Source organism: Pseudopipra pipra, chromosome Z (assembly GCF_036250125.1).
Source record: "Pseudopipra pipra isolate bDixPip1 chromosome Z, bDixPip1.hap1, whole genome shotgun sequence".
Lineage (NCBI taxonomy): Eukaryota > Metazoa > Chordata > Aves > Passeriformes > Pipridae > Pseudopipra > Pseudopipra pipra.
In genome coordinates this window covers 22,488,206-22,507,367 of record NC_087581.1, presented here as the reverse complement: position 1 = coordinate 22,507,367, position 19,162 = coordinate 22,488,206, and the positions used below count along the sequence as shown (strand labels likewise).

Genomic DNA, 19,162 nt, shown 5'->3' with positions numbered 1-19,162 from the left:
GGTAAATTTGTATATATATATATATGCATGTGTATGCATACATATATATATATGCACACACGTGTGAATGTGAATTGATTTAAACACCCTATATAGCAAGTACAGTGTAACTGTTGCAATGTCAAATCTGTAACTAAGTCACTGTTGAGTAAATCCTATTGAATCACTTTGTAAATGGTTAAATAGTCAACGATTAAGTGCTGCCAAATTCTTAATACATAAACCATTGACCAAGTCTGGAACTAAGACTGGACTCAGTCACACTCCATAAGGAGTTTAGAAAGCTGTGGCATCCCACCCTTAAGGGGAGGGGAGCACCCAAGATTCATAGGTGCTTGTGGTTGAAAGGAACGACAAAAGTCAGAGGGTCCACAAAAGCTTATGAAGTTTTATTGGTAAATTACACAGTTAGCACGTTAGTCCCAGATCTAGTATAAGCACACACCAGTGGTTTTGGATAAAGGAAAAGCTGAAAACGGGAAGAGAGAGACACAGAGAGAGAGATGAATTAGGAAGGGAGGGAGGGATTGCGAGCATTGCTGCAGCTGACTGGGTGTCCATGTCCTGTGGAACATGTGCACCCAGGCTTTGTGGAGCCACGGGGGTAGGTCAGCCATATTCCTGCACCTGCTCTGTACTGTGTTGTGCTTATTCCCAGGAACCAGAACAAGGACTTTTTTCCTGGAAAAGTGCTGCCCTACCTCGATATGCCCCCATCTCCAGCCACATCCTGTTCTTTCTCACAGTGTGCTATTACCAACAATCCTTACCTTCTATGCGTATATAGAAGCAACGGAGTCCTCTCTGAACCTCATAACTCAACAGGAGCATCTCCCTTACTCTTTGGCATCTTCAATCTCTGTAAATAATTTCAGATTGATTCTACTTCTATTTTCCTTTGTATGCTTCATCTATCTAGTAAGTAATAGAGCAAATCTCACAAACAAACTTTGTTAAATCATGCTTTTGCAAATTTCTATTAAACCTGCTTTTGTTAATACCTTTGACAGTGATTCTTTAGGCAACCTAAAGAATCATTCATGACATACACCCCCCTCCTCCCCAGGTATTTGTACACAATGTAAGACCTTCCTGAGCTTTCTCTTCTTCAGGCAGAACAATTGCAGCTCTCAGCCTCTTCTATCACAGATGCTCCTCAGTCATGTTTCAGATTTGGAACTCTGGTCAGGAAGTCAAGCTAGCTGCCTGTATATTGTCACCATAACTTCTCTTATATGATCTGATAGAGGCAGTAGTTTGACTGTACCACAGAGCCTTCTGTTACAAACTGTTTAATTAATTTAACACATTGCCCTCATCTAGACTTAGTAACTTACTGTGATTTTTACTTTGTGTAAATGACAAGTGATTTGAAAATAAGAGAGAGTCACAAGCCAGTAAGTTATTTGCTTGAAGAGAGGGCATTTTGTCAGAACAGATAACCCTCCATTTAAGTTCCTGTTGCTTTACCCTTTACCGGACATTAACAACATGAACAGAATAATTTTCTACAGCTGTCTTGAAAAACTTTACTACATTTTATGCTATAAATATATTTATATACTAAAAAAGTAACACATCTTTCATAAGATTTATAAACACAGTATCACTAGTTTAGAAAACATCTAACACCACATTTGTGAAAATAGATGTAGAAGTATATCCCCTTGGAAATAGTATTTTAGAATAGTCACTTAAAGCAGGGAAGCTTTGACCAATTTGTTGCTATGTGTAAGTCATGTCAATGACATTGTAAATGACCAGTTTGATTACTGACACCTACACATGACTTGCTGGCTCAACAATTACTGCTCTTAAGGCATTTTAATGTACTACACTGTAGGAGTGCACTACAGCATTTCTAGTTGGTTGTCTATAGCAAACTCCATTAATAACTGCTAAGTTTACATCGTCTTGCATAACTGATATAAACAGCAGAATCCACATTGTAACATACAGAAGAGCCTATTCTGCTACTTTAAAAAAAAGTCTGTTGCATAAGCTAATTACAGAAAACTGGTTTAATTGATGAAAGATTTTTCAATTAATAACCTTTGATGTTTTAGAACTCCTTTGTAGCAGACAGATTGTAAAGTAATAGTTCTAGTGAACTGAACCACTTTAAAATGTGCTTCCTGTATAGCAGAAAGGACTCAAATACTAAAAACCAAGCAGAAGTAAAAAAAAATCACAAAATAATAGTTTAATTACTACTTCAAACATTTCAAAAGCAGCCAAGGCAGTACTAAAAAAAGGAAATATTAACACTAACAAGACTAAAGTACAATACTATGCAATAGTAAGATATCTTTCATAAGATTTATAAACACAGTATCACTAGTTTAGAAAACATCTAACACCACATTTGTGAAAATAAATTTAGAAGTATATCCCCTTGGAAATAGTGTTTTAGAACAGTCACTTAGAGCAGGGAAGCTGAAACTTAGACCTATTTGTTGCGTAAGTCGTGTCAATGACATTGTAAATGATCAATTTGATTACTGAAATCTACACATGAAATGGTACAAAAAAGCAGCAAACCGAGGTCAAACATAATCTAAAATAAGTTAAAGCTCTTTTGAAGTAAGATGTATACATTTTCATGTAAAAGGCTATGGAACAGGAGAACAGCAAACAACAATTCTGCATGAAATTAAAACTGACCAAGAGAGAATGTGCAAGAAGCAATACCAGACAGACATTTGAACAAATGTTGGATTCAAGTACAAAACCATTTAGCATTTAAGTGCAACGCTGAAGTCACAAAATGTTCTTTAAGCTCCATTCCTAGCCTAAATAAAGCTCTAAAATAATACTGCTTGCTTTCACTATACCCACTTAGTTCCACAGCATGTTGTAATAACATTTGTTACAAATGTGTATAAAGTTGATGTTTTAATCATTTGTTGCTGGTGCAATAGGATCTTAAAAATTATTTAAGAGTTTGATGGTAATAAGATAGTTAATAGACAAAAAAAAATTTCCAAGCTTAGAAACCACTGTTTTTCCCAAGATAAAACACCCCAATCAATACAGTAGTCAGACATGTTCCCTTTTATAAATTTAACAGAATGCATAGGCTATTGAACTACTGTTCCAGTGGGACAATCAGTACAGCCATAAAAACAATAAAGTCAGTATTTGATTTTCCTACTCCGTATTTACTGCAGAATGATTGATGCCAAAGAAGTTGTTATAAAATGAGGCCTTTGGTTCAAAGTACTGCTGTGATCACAATTAGAACAGTGTCCATTTTTCAAGACTGTGCTGGTTATCTGAATTTCCAATTGCACCCCAACTACCTACATTCTGTATGTAAAAGTCTGGCCATCAGCTATTATCCCAGGTACACCAGATTTACAGAAGTATCCACTCAAGAGTATACTTTAAACATGTGAATTTAAGTTCACTATTTAAAACTGACTCACTGAAATGAGATCAGAAATTTGACTGTTCTCATTAGAAACCAAGACTGTCTTAATATCATAATGTTGTAATACTTATGGTTTTGGTCTGGGGGGAGTTTTTTTGGTTGTGGTTTTTTTTTCTGTACTCACTATGCAAATATCTAACTGAAATCATTCCAACTTAGCCATGTAAAGTAAAAGCCAGGTGAGTGAAATTACCTTCTCCTGAACAGTTTTCCAACCTCACTGGGAATATAAACAATAAACACAGATATCAAAAATTCACCTAGGAGTAACTGAAATAACTGGAGCTCACTTTTCATAAGGAAAAGAATCCTTAACTTTTTGAAAGTGGATATATTCATATCAATTGAAGGATTCAGCAGATTCATCTTCAGTAAAGCTTGCCCTAAAAATGGAAGATGAATTGCAATATACTGTATACAACCACTGTTTTTTTAGGCCACCAGTCCTCACAAATCCCAAATTCTTAGCAATGCAAGACATGTGTTTTCTAGCCACTTATTTTTTAAAATATAATTAATCTCAGCAGTAAAAGAGAAACCATACAGAAGATAACAAAAGTTTTGTCTTATATGCTTTATATAAAAAGTTTCATAAGTTTTAGAAATGCTTAATGTTCACCTGAATATGTTTGCACACAATCAGGAAATATCTTGAATATTTTTCAGTGATGGGGTTCGTAAGGAGTACCTGTGTGTACTTGGCTAAGATATTATAGCTACATGCAATAGTTCAAGAAACTCAAACTTAACTCAGTAGTCTCATGCACTCCAAATTTAAAGTTTAGGTTTAAAGTTTAAAGTTTAGTTTTAAAACATATTTTTAATTTTTTTTCTATAAGCTGTTCTTAACAGATTCAAAAGGAGCATGGCATTTCATCAGCTAAAGGAAATAGCATGAATGTATTTTATAGTTAAAATATCTTATAAATAGAGTTAAACTCTGTAAGCATAAAAGTCCAAAACCAGATTCTTATATTAGCTTCATAAAAGGATAAAAGTTAAGACAGCACTGCAACTATTCAGGTGAACCTTGAATAGTTGTACCTCTATTTTTGAGACACTGTGAAAGACTAGTTCACTCACCTTGGAAAAGGCATATAAGCAGGACAAAAAGTGGTGTATGATTTTCCATTCTTAGAATCATTGTTCTTTTATTTTTGAGGTTTTAACCCATTATTAGAGGAGCTTCATTTACTGGAAAGGAACACATAGCAAACTAAGGAGTAACTTAGGTAAGTGTAACAAGTTAAACATATGGTTTGTCAGGAGAACCTCAGAAGGGAAATATGCATGGAAAGTCTGGTTTTATTTCTGTCTGCAAACAGCAGAGTTTGGTTGCTGCTTTTAAGAAAAGTTGTGAACTGGGAAGCTATCATCCTAGGAATTACACTCAGGTTAGAAAAAGAAAGTGGGAATCAGAAATATTTGCAAGCTTTCACCTGATCATTCCTAAAGGCATGGAAGTTTGGCAAACAAGCATTTGCTGAAACACCCACTAATAGTCACGCTAATGAATGTCATAACCATCTGAAATGTCAGTGTTCTCAAGAGTCACACATCTGGTAGACACAACATTTTAATAGTTACCCCACAGCACTAGCAAAGTATTTGGAAAAAACAAAGAACCACTTCCATTCAGACCAAAACAAGATCAAAAGTTGTCATAATCCTTTTCCTGTAATGCAACAAGTAATCAACTATCCACTCAACACATGCAAGTAGTTAGGAAGGCAGTTGAAATGATTCCATATGTAGTCTACACTCCATACACTCTGGAAAAACTTAGGCTTATCAAAATGCTTGCTTTGGAAGCCACAAATTGTTTACGGCATAGGCATCTCAATCTTCACACAAGAAATCCATTACCAGAATCAGCTGTGGCAGATACTGCACTGTGTTTCTACTGACTCAGCTGTTTCAAGTGATTCACATGAAAGATAAATGCTTATGTTGTGTTGATCTACTGAGCTACACCTTGTATATTTTGAGACCTAGAATGATGGAATTTCACATTCTTTTAATCTCATATGAGAAAACCTTTGGGAAGGGAACAAGAAGCAAGGAAGGATTTTTCTTGCTCTGCTTCTCTCCACAGTAGAGAACACAGTTATTTAAAAAAAAAACAGTATCTGGAGTGATGCCTGGTATCATGGCCATCTATGGGAATTTAAGGGACCTTGACAGGGCCGGGATTTCACACTGCATTTTTCTTCCAAGACCGCCACCTTAAATACACAAACTGTTCCCTTTGATAGCATAACTGTATTTCTTCAGCATGCATCCTTTATGAAGGGAGGAGACTGGCTATTTCCTTTCTTACTATGAAGGAAGTTCAATGTCTAGTGGTTAAAAATTAAATCTTGAGAAAAGGTGATGAACCCAAAAGGAAGTCCAACGCAGAATTTTAAACACACATGTCCTGTGCCTGATATGGTTTAGTTACACCCTAATGTTTTACACAAAATAGCTTTCTTATAAATAGATGAATTAACAATCAATATTTCATTTTTAAGCCGGCTTTCCTTTTTTCTTGGGTGGACCTTTATAGCCTTTGGCCTTTCTTCGCAAGTTTCTCCGATCTACAACAGGTACCTCAATTTCTGCTTCCTCAGAGCTGCTGTCAGCAGCCCTCTCTGCCACTGTCTGCGTGTAGTGATCTGTCTGCTCTGTAGACTCTTCTGAGGGCTCTTCCAACTGGTTCTTCTGTCCTTCCTGTCCAGCGGGCTGCTGAAAAGAAACACCCTCAAGTTCAACCACTATCAAAGAGCTCTGACTCAAGGCAACAGGGGCCTCCTGTGAGTTGTGCCCTGTTTCCTCATTTTGAACTTCCAGTGAGGCAGGTAAGTTTTCAGAAAGAGATTCTTCAGCTGCTTCAGTTACCACAGAGTTAGGCAGGCTATTGTCAGAGAGATCCTCCTTTGATGCTGAAGCAGATGCATTTTCAGTGGTGGTCTTTTCAGATTCTTGCTGTTCTCCAGTGCCCTCCTTCTCTACTGATGTAACTTCTTCAGTCATCACTTCTGAATCATTTTCATTTAAAACCTGCAGGTTGAGGGAAAGGGTGCCAAAACAACCAAAGGGACAATTAACTGAAGATACAAGAGGCTGAGCAACAATTGCCCTTAGCTAACGACCTCAGAGGACACTTTGGCATTCAGCATTTTTTAATACTACACACACATTCGATAAGTCAGTCCTTTCCTCCTTTTTGAAACAGACTATTTTGTGACTTGCATTTGGTAACCAGAGTTACTCTCCAATTTTCAAATTATTCAAAGGAGTACTCAGGCACAGTAAAAGCATTCTGAAATTAATCCCAGGGGAAAAAAGATTTTAGATAAATACAGTTATTTTTGCTAGCATATAACAATCTGCATTTGCACTATAAACAAAACCCAGTAAAACTTGTGTTCTAGAAAGGTATTTTAGCAGTAATTAATTACTTGTACACCTAATCAGGCAAGAATTGCTAAACAAAATAAGGATGTGGCTTTTCACTCATACCCAACTAATATTTTAGTGAGAAACAGCAGTTTCATTACTGCCAAGGCAAACTGTAGCAAACATATCTTTCTTTTTGGTTATCACATGTATATATGTCCCCATTCTGCATACTGAAACAGAAATATTAGTATATTGTTGTTATGGATTTACATTATCTGGCCTAATAATTGCTTCTCCCAATAATTTCACATCATATTAGGGACTACTTTCTATCTGTTAACAAAAGAAAAAACCCTAAACCTGCAAGATATATACACTCTAAAGGAAAAATTACTTCACATTTTGTTTCATTTATCTCACCTTTTCTGATACAGTGTCTTCTGAAGATTTTGCTGGAGACTCAAGGATTAATGGAACAAACAGCGTTAAGGGTTCTTTTCCTTGACTCTCAGACTGCAATTTTGACTCGCCACTCGGAACTTCATTTGCTGTTTCCTCTTCAGCCATAAGTGAGGTCTTACCAGTTTCTTCTGCTACCTCACCATTAAGAGGTTCTGATGGAGTTTCCTAAAAAAATAAATCACATTTTTAAGTCAAGATTATGTCCAGCTATTGTTCCCCAGCACTAGTGGGTGTATCCTGTGACCTAAATTTGCAGCTTAATGTGAGAAGCAGATAGCTCAGGTACCTAGAAATGTGTATTAAGAAGGCAGAACTTAATGCATTGTAGCTATCTTAACCAGACTAGTAGCTTGGTGTTGTAACCTGCACTAAATTTCTACATAGCTTACACTGTTAGGTGCCAAGCCAATCAGTTTTTATGCATCTCGCATGCATGCTGAAGTCACCCCTTGAACCCAACATAACATAAGATTGACTTTCTCACCCATGAGTAAGAACATAAAACCTTGGAGGCATTGCTAGGCACAAAGGGTACTCAGAGATTTAAATTCAAGCTATTAACAAGTTGAAGATAAAAGAACAGGCAAGTTTTAAGGGGACGAGTAGAAAGAGCCAAGAGAAGTCACCGAAGCAGACTAGCTATTGGCTTCTTCACATAGACTTTTTTTTTTTTAATTAGTGATACTGGATCAGATCTTGACCTTACTCCAGTTCTCTGGAATTTCTGATTAGGAGAAATCAATGAAGAAAATTAGGTTGCTAGACAAGCTAGAAATTCACCTTATTGAAGATTCTGTGAACTCTATTGTTCAAAATAGATACAGTGGAATATTCCCTGAAACTAATTCTATATTAGTGTAAGCTTCTCAGATACATTTCTTAATGAAGCATTGGTGCAAAAAAATCAAAGAGTTGATAGTCACATGGATCAAGGCAGCAAGGACCATATTTAAAAGAAATTGTAGTTGTATTCCAAACTGTTATTGCTATTACATCCAGCTCACCTCCTTCTCATTCTGTTTCTCAGGGGGTGATATATGTAGCTCTGCTTCTAACATAGACTGGCCCTCGTTTTCAGCAATTATTTCCTCATCCTTCTCAACAGTATCCACCTTAGGTACTTCTACCAAGTCTTCAGAGCTTTCAGATGTGTGGGCAAGAAGTTCCGGCCTGCAGCAGGTATTAAAATACATCTTTTAATCTTTTAGATTAATACATAATTTTAGTGATCTCAGCAGGGAAATTCTTTCATGACCAGTGTATTGGGTTTCTCCGGCCAGGTTTTGGTAGCGGGGGATCTACAGAGGTGGCTTCTGTGATAAGCTGCCAGAAGCTTCCCCCATGTCCAGTAGCGCCAAAGCCAAGTGGCTCCAGGACAGATCCACCACTGGCCAAGACCGAGCCAACCAGGAATGACAGTAACACCTCTGTGATAAGATATTTAAGAAGGGGAAAAGAAGTTATTGTATAGATGAAAACTGCAGCCAGATAAGAGCAGAGTGAGAACATGTGAACAACAAAGCAGACACCAAGGTCAGTGGAGAAGGAGGGGGAGAAGGTGCTATAGCAGCCAGAGTCAAACTTCCCCTGCAGCCCGTGATGAAACAGCTGTGCTCCTGCAGTCCATGAAGGATGACGGGGATGCAGAAAGCCACCTGGAGCCTGTGGAGGAGCCCATGCTGGAGCAGGTGGATGCCCGAAGGATGCTGTGACCCAGGTTGGAACCTAACAGTGTATGCCTCTGAGGGGAGGAGGTAGAACTTGGAATGAAGGAGGGGTGAGAGGCGGGTGTTTTTAAGATTATTTTACTTCTCACTCTCCTGCTCTGATCCTGTTAGTAACAAATTTAATTTATGTCCCCACTTTGAATCTGTTTTGCCCATGATGGTGATCAGTAAGTGATCTCTCCTGGTCCTTATCTCAGCTCATGAACCCTTTGTTGTATTTTCTCTCCTCCATCCAGTTGCAGAGGGGAGTGAGAGAGCGGCTTTAGTGAGTACCTGGCATTCAGCCAGGGTCAACCCACTACAACCATTTATAAAGTGCAGTATCACATGCTTGCCATAGGAAATGAGAATCAAGAAAACTAAAGGCATCTAAAAATGGCTAACTCCTCATTAGGAAAAAAAACCTCACATCAATAGGAAAATTGCTTTGGCAATTATAAAATGATAATATCTATCTCACTTCCATTTTATGGGAAAGAAGTCAGAAATTTCTTTAAGTTTATTATTTTAAATTTAGAAAGTAGCAATACATTACATATTTGAAAGCCACAAAGGGGTAAGAAAAGCAGCAGCTGCTTCCACCCCTCCTAGACACACTGTAGAAACGGTTTAAAATCATGGAATTATAAAAGCTAAAGATGAAATGCTGATGCACCCGATGGGTAGTAACACTAACTCAAATATTCAGTTCACACTTTTGAGATGATAAAGTTTAGATGAACTGAAACTACCAATACAAACAAAGAAAAAAGCACATGCAATAGATTTGCAGGAGTCTGCTTTGTGATCTCATAGTAAAGGCAGTATTGGGGGGTTTTATGCCCACATGCTAGTCTTGAGATGAGGACACTCCATAAGAAGGTCCCCAGTAGAAGACCCTGTTTCACTTGCTGATGTGCATGAAAAGAAAGAACCAAGCTGAAATCCCATTCTGTTGCCTTTACGATATCCCTTAGCTCTGCTCAAAACCACCATATTACACATCTTGTTCAAAGGAGCAGCAGCACCTCACTGGCTTAATTTTGCAAGGCCCAAAAATATTAACAATATTGAATATATTGTTAATATATTCAATAACCAAATACTCTCACATAACCAAATATTAGTGGTAACAGGGCAAAGCATTACTCAAGCTGTGGCAGCATTGAACAGTGCCATTTAGCCTCTTTGAACCAACTTAGGGCAGCCCACTGACAATGCAGCACAGCAATACAGCATCTGTAGTCCCACAGAGTAGTTTAAACACAAAAATAAGGCTGTGTCTAGCTGAAGACTTTGACTCCACGTAAAAAACCCACAACTAATTTTGTTTGAAGAAACCTAATGGAACAAGTTTAAGTGATTTCCTAGAAAATAATCAGGTTGTCTTGAGGTTATTCAAAAGAGGTTTCCAGGGTTGCAGTGGGTTTCTCTGGAAAAGAATGACAGGGAGAGACACATGGAGCAGGCTGGGGTGGGCAGTGTGCCTGTAAGGGAAGAGGAGGCTATTTATTTACTCAAATAGACACAGTTTTGCTTTCCAGATGGAAGCCAGTGCAAATTAGTACTCCAAGCCCTGTCCTGGAAGAACTGTTAAGGCACACAAGCCACACTACTCTTCACATCCACATTTGACAATTATTCCACAGGATAACAACTTTAAAACCGGAGATGTTTTTTTTTTTCAGGATATAAGATTAGATATAATGGTTTAAAATTTTATATAAACAAAGAGCTTTATCTGAAGAAATACTGTTTCTTATAATCCTTGTTATTAAGTGACAAGCAATAATCAACTCCTAAAATAAACAGTCAGATTTCATTTTACTGCAACATGCCACCATAACAAGAAGTCAGGAAGGGACACCTCTTCAAAGACCACACACAGCATTGCGGATACAAGTCCAGTTACATTATCACAAGAAACTGTGCTGTATGAATACAGATATTTTTACCATTGCGCAGACTCAGTTGTAACAGAACAGCCACAGCCCTCACTGTTTTCTTACTTCTATTTCTAGTTCTATTTCTATACTTCTTATTTCTAGTATCTGCTGAGCTTTCAGAGATATTACACTTTGCTGCAGTCACTCTTTCAGATGATGCCTCACTTTTCTTTCTCACATCAGACTTTACTTTCAGTAATTTTAAAATCAAGCAAGTTAAATAGGAAGTAAGCAGCAGAAATACCAGTAGCACACTCTGAGACACTGATGCAGTTTGTGACTGCCCAAGCAACAAAATAAGAAATCAGTACAATCCAGGCTTCTGGTACCTGCTTTTGGACGCAGGAAGAGCATTTTCATCATCTCCTTTGGAAGTTTCAGATCCAGGTTGCTGTCTATGTTTATTTATACTCTGACGTTTTAATTGACCACTTCGCGTCCAGACAGGAACAGGACTTGTGTAAGGCTCTTAGAAGAAAAACACCAAAAAACCCCCAAAATAAATTCAATTGAACAAATTCAGTTTAAGATCTGCATATAATTTCTCCACCCCCAACAGTTCATTAAAGAAATTGAGTCCAACTAAAACAGCATTTCATTGTGGTACTTTTTTTCTGAATAATACCTTTATCAAATTTATAAAACTGCATAACAGTTTTATCTGATTTCCTCTAGAAGGTTTATGAGTTGAGCCTCAGCATCTTAGAGGAAAGGATTTTTATACACTTAGAGGAAAGTGTTTTTATACACTTTACAGATCATTATAGGATGATGGAAAGCTGTAAGAGCCTGTAAAACTACTGATCTACATTAACTGCAATACTGATAATGAAGGTTATTTGTACCTTCAGATGTGCTTGCATGGACAGCTGTTGATTCTTTACCTTTTTGTGAGTTAGCCTGTAAAGCAAAAGCAAAGCTAATGTTATTCTAAAATTTTCTGAATTGACTAAAATACCTTCATCTTCCCACCTATGGTTACATCTTTCTAGATCACTATTTCATTGTAATGATCCCACGGAACAGCAGCTACAATAATTCTTAATTTATATCTTACCTCTCAACAAATCTTAATTTTTTTAGAATTATCTCTATGTCATGTATGACTAATTTTTCTGTGTTTTACTTCCGTTCTCCAACATAGAAGATAAGACTTGAAAGTGACCTGTCATTATAAACAATACTGCCAAGTTTTTTTCTTTAACAATTCTGTTTATCACAAATGTACACATAATTAAATGCTAGAAGTCTTTTAATGTTTGTTCCCCCTTTCTTCATGAACCCAAGGGACTACAATACAGTAGGTGGCAAAATTTAACAGCAAAGTTTTATTTTTATACTAGTATTATATTCTACAGTTTTATTTTTGTCATGACATGAAACAGAATATGGCAGCCTATGTTAAAAAAAAGAGATGTGACAAGAAAAAGAGAAATTAGTGATCAGCAGTAACGCAGGTTACATGCGTAGTCAGCTCAAGAGTCGAGTTCCCTCTCCCTAGAGCTCTTTTGTCTCTCATTCCTCCACACCATCCCAACACTTGGATTTTTTTTCTGCAAGTTAGCTGAGGATTCAGCACTTAGTGAAGTGGGTACAAGCTGTCCGCATTAAAATGTAGTTATGCACATTGCTCTTTCTTAGCTGCTGGAAATAATATGGAACTGGCAATAATAGCATGCTGGTTCACTTTTCCAGCCTCACTTCCAGTACCATGCAAGAAGGCCAGCAAAAAGTGGTCAAGTCTATATTCTGCTATTTGAAATAGTTTCAAGTGAGTTTTAAATACATAAGAATTTGTAAGCTAATAACAAATTATTCTAGCATCAAAACACACAAAATAGGGAGCACTAAGTGAAAGGTGAAAGTGAAAGCTGAGGTATGTTTTTTCATGGTTTGGGGGAAGTTGGGAAGTTTTATTTTCTTTGGTGGTCCATCAGTTTTCAAATCATTGCAGAACTGCTTATAAATACTGCAGATGTCAACTATAGAGATGCCAGCAATTCTACCAAACTATGAGGATTTGGAGCCAAGAGACAAGGGCTAGTTCTCATGTCACAGCAATAAAAATCATAGGAACTACTATCACTCTGTTATTTTCTCCAAGTATATCCATATAACTCTACAACCAAATCATGCATTTTATTAGATCATTTTGCTGATATGATTATTATTGGAATCTGACTCTAGAACTCAGAGGTGATGCTTCAGAAACTGTTATGAATGAAATACAGCTTCTGATTATTGAGAGATTGAAAACATCAACACTTTTCTGTCAGTTTTGCTTTGGAAAATATTAATTTTCTCAACTAGGAAAAGGGACATTTGACTTACATTCCAAATCTAACTTTAGATCTTAGTAGCTGAGAGTATTAATTTAGCCATTATTTCCCATTTTTAATTAAAGCATTGACTTCTATGAAAGCATGGTCATGTCACTACTACAGACAGACCTGAAGCACATCCATGCGCATGGTATTTGGAGCTACAGATTCTTGTCATTCACATTCTGTGTGGCCTCAGAACACATGCAAACCTAACACTTTCCATTGTATTGAACTACGACGTGAATGTGCACCTCTACACATAGCCTTTCTAGACAGTTTAATCTCAGAGACAGTTGAAATAATCTCCTTTACGTAATCTGCTATTAAACAGCTCAAATTACAGACCCTGACAGCTGCAGGCACAGACTTTCTACATTCATGGGGAAACCCCACCTGCCCACACACACATAAAAAAGGTATTTTTAATCCCAGCTTAGTCATTGATGTTACATCAATGGGAAACACTACACCCACACACAAAGTAATAAAAGCATTTGTCTCTTCTATATGTAGTATGGACTTGAGCCAATTCGGTTATAATGAGATGGACAAAAACAATTTCTCACAATTTGTTTTTCAGTAACAACGCAATCAAAAAAAAGAGGTAACACATTGTGTACCTACATTTAGCTGTGTTTCTAGCTCAGTCCTCTCAGTCCTCTGTCCACTTGCTTCAGATACTGCAGACTGACTAAGCTTATCCTCTGTTTGCAAACTGTTATTTTCCTTCTTTGAGGCCTCTGCTGTAAAGATTTAAAAGAGGAAATGGGGAAACAGAAAAGTATAGTACCTTTACATAAAAATTAACCATCTGTCCTGCATTCAGCTGGGGTTTCTCTTCATAGCAGCTGGCACAGTGCTGTGTTTTGAATTTTGCATGAGAATAATGTTGATAATACACCAATGCTTTGGTTGCTGCTAAACGTGGTTACCCTAATTCAAGAACTTTTCGTAACTTTTTCTCATGCTCTCCCAGTGAGCAGGTGCACAAGAAGCTGGAGAGGGGACAAAGCCAGGACACCTGACCTGAACTGGCCAAAAGGATATTTCATACCACAGAATGTCATGCCCAGTATATAAATTGGGAGGGTCTAATAACTGCAACTAGACTGTGCACCAATTCTCTTTCTTGGGTTTTAATTCTCTGGTTTTGTTGTTCATTACAATTATTATTATATCATGCTTATATTTAATTTTATTTCAATTACTGAACTGTTCTTGTCTCAACTCAGATGTTTTATATTTTTTGCAGATGCTCCTTCCCACCCTACTGAGGTGGGACAAGCAGGCATGGCACTTAGTTGCCTGACAAGCATGAAGAAAGGGTTATCTCTTCATGGAAGACATTTCATGTCACCACGGCAACTGGACCACTACGGAGAGAGAAAGATGGTTTTGCCATAAAACAAAGTAAGGTCAAGGAACCTGCACAGGTGATCCAGTTTTTGGGAACAAAACAGCAAGTCGGATGCCATTAGATCGCAACAGATCTGATTAACAAAATAATAGAAATGTATCCACCAACAAGTAAAAAGGAAATGTAAGCTTTCTTAGGCATTGTGCATTTTTGGAGAACACACGTTCTAAATGACAGTCTGATTGTCAGCTCTCTCTATCAAGTGATCCAGAAGAAGAACTATTTTAAATGGGGCCCTGGGCAATGACAAGCCCTTGAACCAACCAAACAGAAAACAGTTCATGCTGTAGCCCTTGGGCCTGCTATGCCAGGGCAAGATATAAAAACTGTGCTCTACTCTACAGCCAGGGAGAATGGTCCTGCCTGGAGCTTCTGGGAGAAAGCATCAGGAGACACTTGAGGTTGACCCCTAAGTTTTTGGAGTTAGGGACACAGAAGACAGGACGCCCACCATATTCCAACTGAAGAAGAGACAGTGGCAGTATACAAATGGGTTCAAGCTGCTTCAGAAGGGGCTGGTACTTAAGCACAGCTCCTCCTGGCACCCTGGTTGCCTATGCTGGGTGGAATGTTTAAAGGAAGGGTCTCCTCTACACACATCACGCAACTGATGCTGCATGGAGTGAGTCAATCAATGATCAAACAATAAGCCCAAATACGAAACTGCAGTTATCCAAGAATCTTGAAAGTGTTCATGGATTGTCCAGAAAAGATTTCAGAATGTCACCAGGGGAGAAAGTGACACAATACTGAAGAGGCCCCACTGTATATTAAATTGCCAGGAAATAAGAAGCAATATGCCTTGATTATTGATAGATTCTGCCACATTTGTAGGAAAGGATTGGTGATGGAGTCCACTACAACAAGTCACAGAAACTGCTGAAGGAGAAGGTAAATACAGACAGTTTGCAGAGGCGAAGGCAATCCAGCTGATTTGAGTCATTTCTGAATGAGAAAAATGGCCAATACCTTAGCTCTATACTGCTTCATGGGTAGCGCCAAATGCCCTGTGGAGGTGGTTGCAGCAACTAGCAGCAACCGGCAGCACATCTGAGCTGCCACACTGCAGCAAGATAATGCTGTCTAGGTGAACAGCATTGTGGTTGTGAAAGTAGAGGCTCATATACCCAAGAGTCAGGCCACTGAAGAACATCAGAACAATCAGCAGATGCATCAGGCTGCTAAGATTGAAGTGGCTCACATGGATCAGGACTGGCAACATAATTATTTCCAGCTTGGTGGGTCCATGACACCTCAGGTAATCAAGGAAAAGATGCAAATTACAAATGGGCACATGACCCAGGGGCAGACTTGACCATGGACACTATTGCACAGGTTACCCATAAATGTGAAACATGTGCTGCAGTTAAACACACTAAGTGATTAAAACCTCTGTAGCACAGAGAATGATGGCTGAAATATAAATATGGAGAGGCTGGGCAAATTGACTATATCACACTTTCCCAAACCAGTCAGGGTAAGTGCTTATAATGGTGGAACCACTAGAAGGGTGAGAACATATCCTCTGCCTCATGCCACCACCTGGAACACTGGGCCTTAAGAAAAAGTCTTATAGTGACAGAGTGCCCCAGAAAGAACAGAATCAGACAGGAGGATTCACTTCCCAAACAACCCCATAAGCAACTGGGCCAAAGTCCCATGAGTGGGAATATCACGCTCCCTACCATGCACCAGCCTTCAGAAAAATGAAATGATACAATGAATTGTTATGAATTTATCCAGGAGAAATGAGTAACAGGACCTTCAAACATCAGGACATACATGTAGCAAAAGACACCTGGTAAGGGGATCTGCCAGTCAGTCTGGCCCTGCTTGATCAAAATTTTACACACTGTAGAAAGGGATAAAGTTCCTGTAGTGCACATAAATAATCTGGGCTATTCCTGTCTCAGGCAAAGGCAAACATATTTGTGGAATTACACAACGACATGGGTGCACTTGGATGGGTAAGTCCACTGTATACCTCAAGGGAATTTGATTTTGTGTGAGAGTAGCCAATAAATTCTATGATGTTGATTGCCACATAACACTGTATATTGTCTCTTCTATGGTGGTTATATGCCCATCACTGCACTGGGCACCTCACAGCGCCTGTCTTCACTGCTCTGAATTTGGGGATCTGAAACTGATTGCCTTTCAACTGTCATATCAAGGGTATTACAGTAAAAATCAGTCAGATCAATGAAGAATGAACTACAGAAAAACCAGACAAGTGTAGTGGTGATGGAACTGGCTTCAGCATGCAACAATCCAACATGACACACACCATCCTTTCTGCCCTGAAAGACTGTTATGACAGGTGGACCCCAAAATCATGGACTAAATTAACTCAATGGACATTTTACAGGGATGGCCCATAGACTAAAGGAATGATAGAGGTGTGTGATGTGTATTTATATATCAAAAGATAGGAAAGGTGACGGTGTATTGGAAAGCGTGGAACCTGGGCATGATGTAAATGATACAAAAAATAAGGACTGCATGCTATCCTGCTTTCAGGTCGGATAGAGTTAATTTTCTTCTTAGTAGCTGGTACAGTGCTGTGTTTTAAATTTACTATGAGAATAATGTTGATAAAACACTGTTTTAGTTGTTGCTAAGTAATGTTCACCCTGTGTCAAGGACATAATCTCACAGGTCTCAGGACAAATAAAAATCTTTCTGTTAAGTTTCCACAGACAGTGTTCACAGAAGTCACTCTTGTACTTGTAGAGTGTTTGTCCAACTTTTAAAAGTGTCAGAGAATGAAAAAACAAAGTATCCATACCTGCAATTTTGAGATTTTCCTTTTGCACTATAGACATAATAGACTTTCTTTGGAACCAACCTCCTGCTCCCTCCACTTGCCACAAAAGGTTTTTATCTGCAGGGTACTTCTCAAGATACTGCTTACAAGCTGAGCAAACATAAGAAAAACCACTATATTATAGACACTACATACTCAGTTGTGGCTCAGTTTTTAAATTTTATCTGAAATCAAATTATTTTGCAATCTACTGTCATACACATAAACAAATACAGAAAGAACTGCTTAACAAAACAGTCAAGTCTGAAATAAACATAATATTGCTTTACCCTACTGATCCTTCTCAATTTATCCTTTCTTCATGTTTAAATATTTCCATTATTATCTGCAAACAAAGATGGATGGGTTTTTCTTCTTCTCTAGGTACCCACTCGAGAGTTGTGCAACTTCACTGTCACTGTTCCTGCCAATCACAAGACTCAACTCAGGATGGAAGAGTTCTTAAGCACATGATGTAGTCGAGTTATTTTTGTTACTCCACTTTATTATAGGCACTGGTGAAAAGCACTCTGGGAATGTTAACATGTTACGATTACATAGTTAACCATCCACTCATTGTTCACTTCTAGAATATTTTCCACTCTGCTCTCCTTCCCCCTCTTTTCTCGCTATATGTGTATTAAACATAGAGGTGAAGTTGCATACTTTGTCATTATTCTGTAGCAGTTGCCAGGAAAATTACCACTTTTCACCTATTTCCCTACTGATGCATACTCTCAGCACACAAGATCCTCACTGTATAATTTCTTGACTATGGAAAAGAATTAGTCATCGAATTCTGCTCAAATCATTTTCCTGTTTGAAGCCTAACAAACCAGGTCTTATCAGATCCAGCAACAGACAGTGGTAGTTGGAAAATCAGAAAATTTCCAGTAGTTAAGAAAGCCAGATAAAAATAGGGCAAAAGAAATGTACTTCTTGCCTGAACACAGTCCCAAGAACATAGTTTCCACAATCCATGTCATTTCCTACATGACATAGCTCTCTTAGGTTGCTAATGGAAGAACCATAAGTGTTTTCTTTGTATTTTAGATCTGTGCCTTCTGATACATAAGTTAAAAAATAGCCTAGTATGTCCTTTTGACCAGAAGTTCAGAGAAAGCATGAATTAAATGACCTCATGAGGCTTAGGTGTGTGCAAGAAAAAGATGCTACAAAGAAGATATACATTAGATCACACACAGAAACGCCTCAGCCCATTCTTCAGGCTTGGTGGGGGGAAGATGACAGCGGTAAACTTCACAGTAGCAGAAAGCCAACAGAGTTTGAATAACTTAGTCTCATGCAGAGGATTAAAAATCTAATCAGGAACTACTTCATCTTAAGTAAATCAGGATTTTTAGCCCTCTCTAAAGCACAGAACCTTTAATATAGAACCTGAGGATGAGACCACAAATACTTGAATGACACGACTCACCTGGACATGTGAAGAAACCACAAAGAAGAATAAATTAAAGAGCTCACCTGTATACACAAAGGATGACAGTGGGTATCGTAGGCCAAGAGGCCCTTCAGTAAAGGAATCCACAAAGTCTTCCAACATGATTAGCCCAGAGTCTTTCCCACGATGTTTCTTTCTCACAAACATTGTGTCTAGCACTGTCAGTTTATACTTCTGATGAAAAAATGAGTTACAAACACTTCCTGAAATAATCAAGAGGAA

General features: G+C 38.1%; 1 protein-coding gene across 3 annotated transcripts in view; it reads right to left on the bottom strand.

The window, feature by feature from the left end:
* Positions 1–368: 368 nt before the first annotated feature.
* Positions 369–19,162, bottom strand: part of FAM169A (family with sequence similarity 169 member A) — a 39,235-nt gene continuing 20,441 nt past the window's right edge. For all 3 annotated transcript variants that reach the window (XM_064641170.1, XM_064641168.1, XM_064641169.1), the window contains 8 exons: positions 18,964–19,143; positions 17,461–17,589; positions 13,880–13,998; positions 11,777–11,831; positions 11,261–11,399; positions 8,284–8,449; positions 7,238–7,444; positions 369–6,475 (listed from right to left, as the gene is read on the bottom strand). In XM_064641170.1, the coding sequence (XP_064497240.1) occupies positions 5,942–6,475; positions 7,238–7,444; positions 8,284–8,449; positions 11,261–11,399; positions 11,777–11,831; positions 13,880–13,998; positions 17,461–17,589; positions 18,964–19,143 (1,529 nt within the window). In that variant the 3' untranslated portion in view covers positions 369–5,941. The remainder of the gene's footprint in view (positions 6,476–7,237; positions 7,445–8,283; positions 8,450–11,260; positions 11,400–11,776; positions 11,832–13,879; positions 13,999–17,460; positions 17,590–18,963; positions 19,144–19,162) is intronic.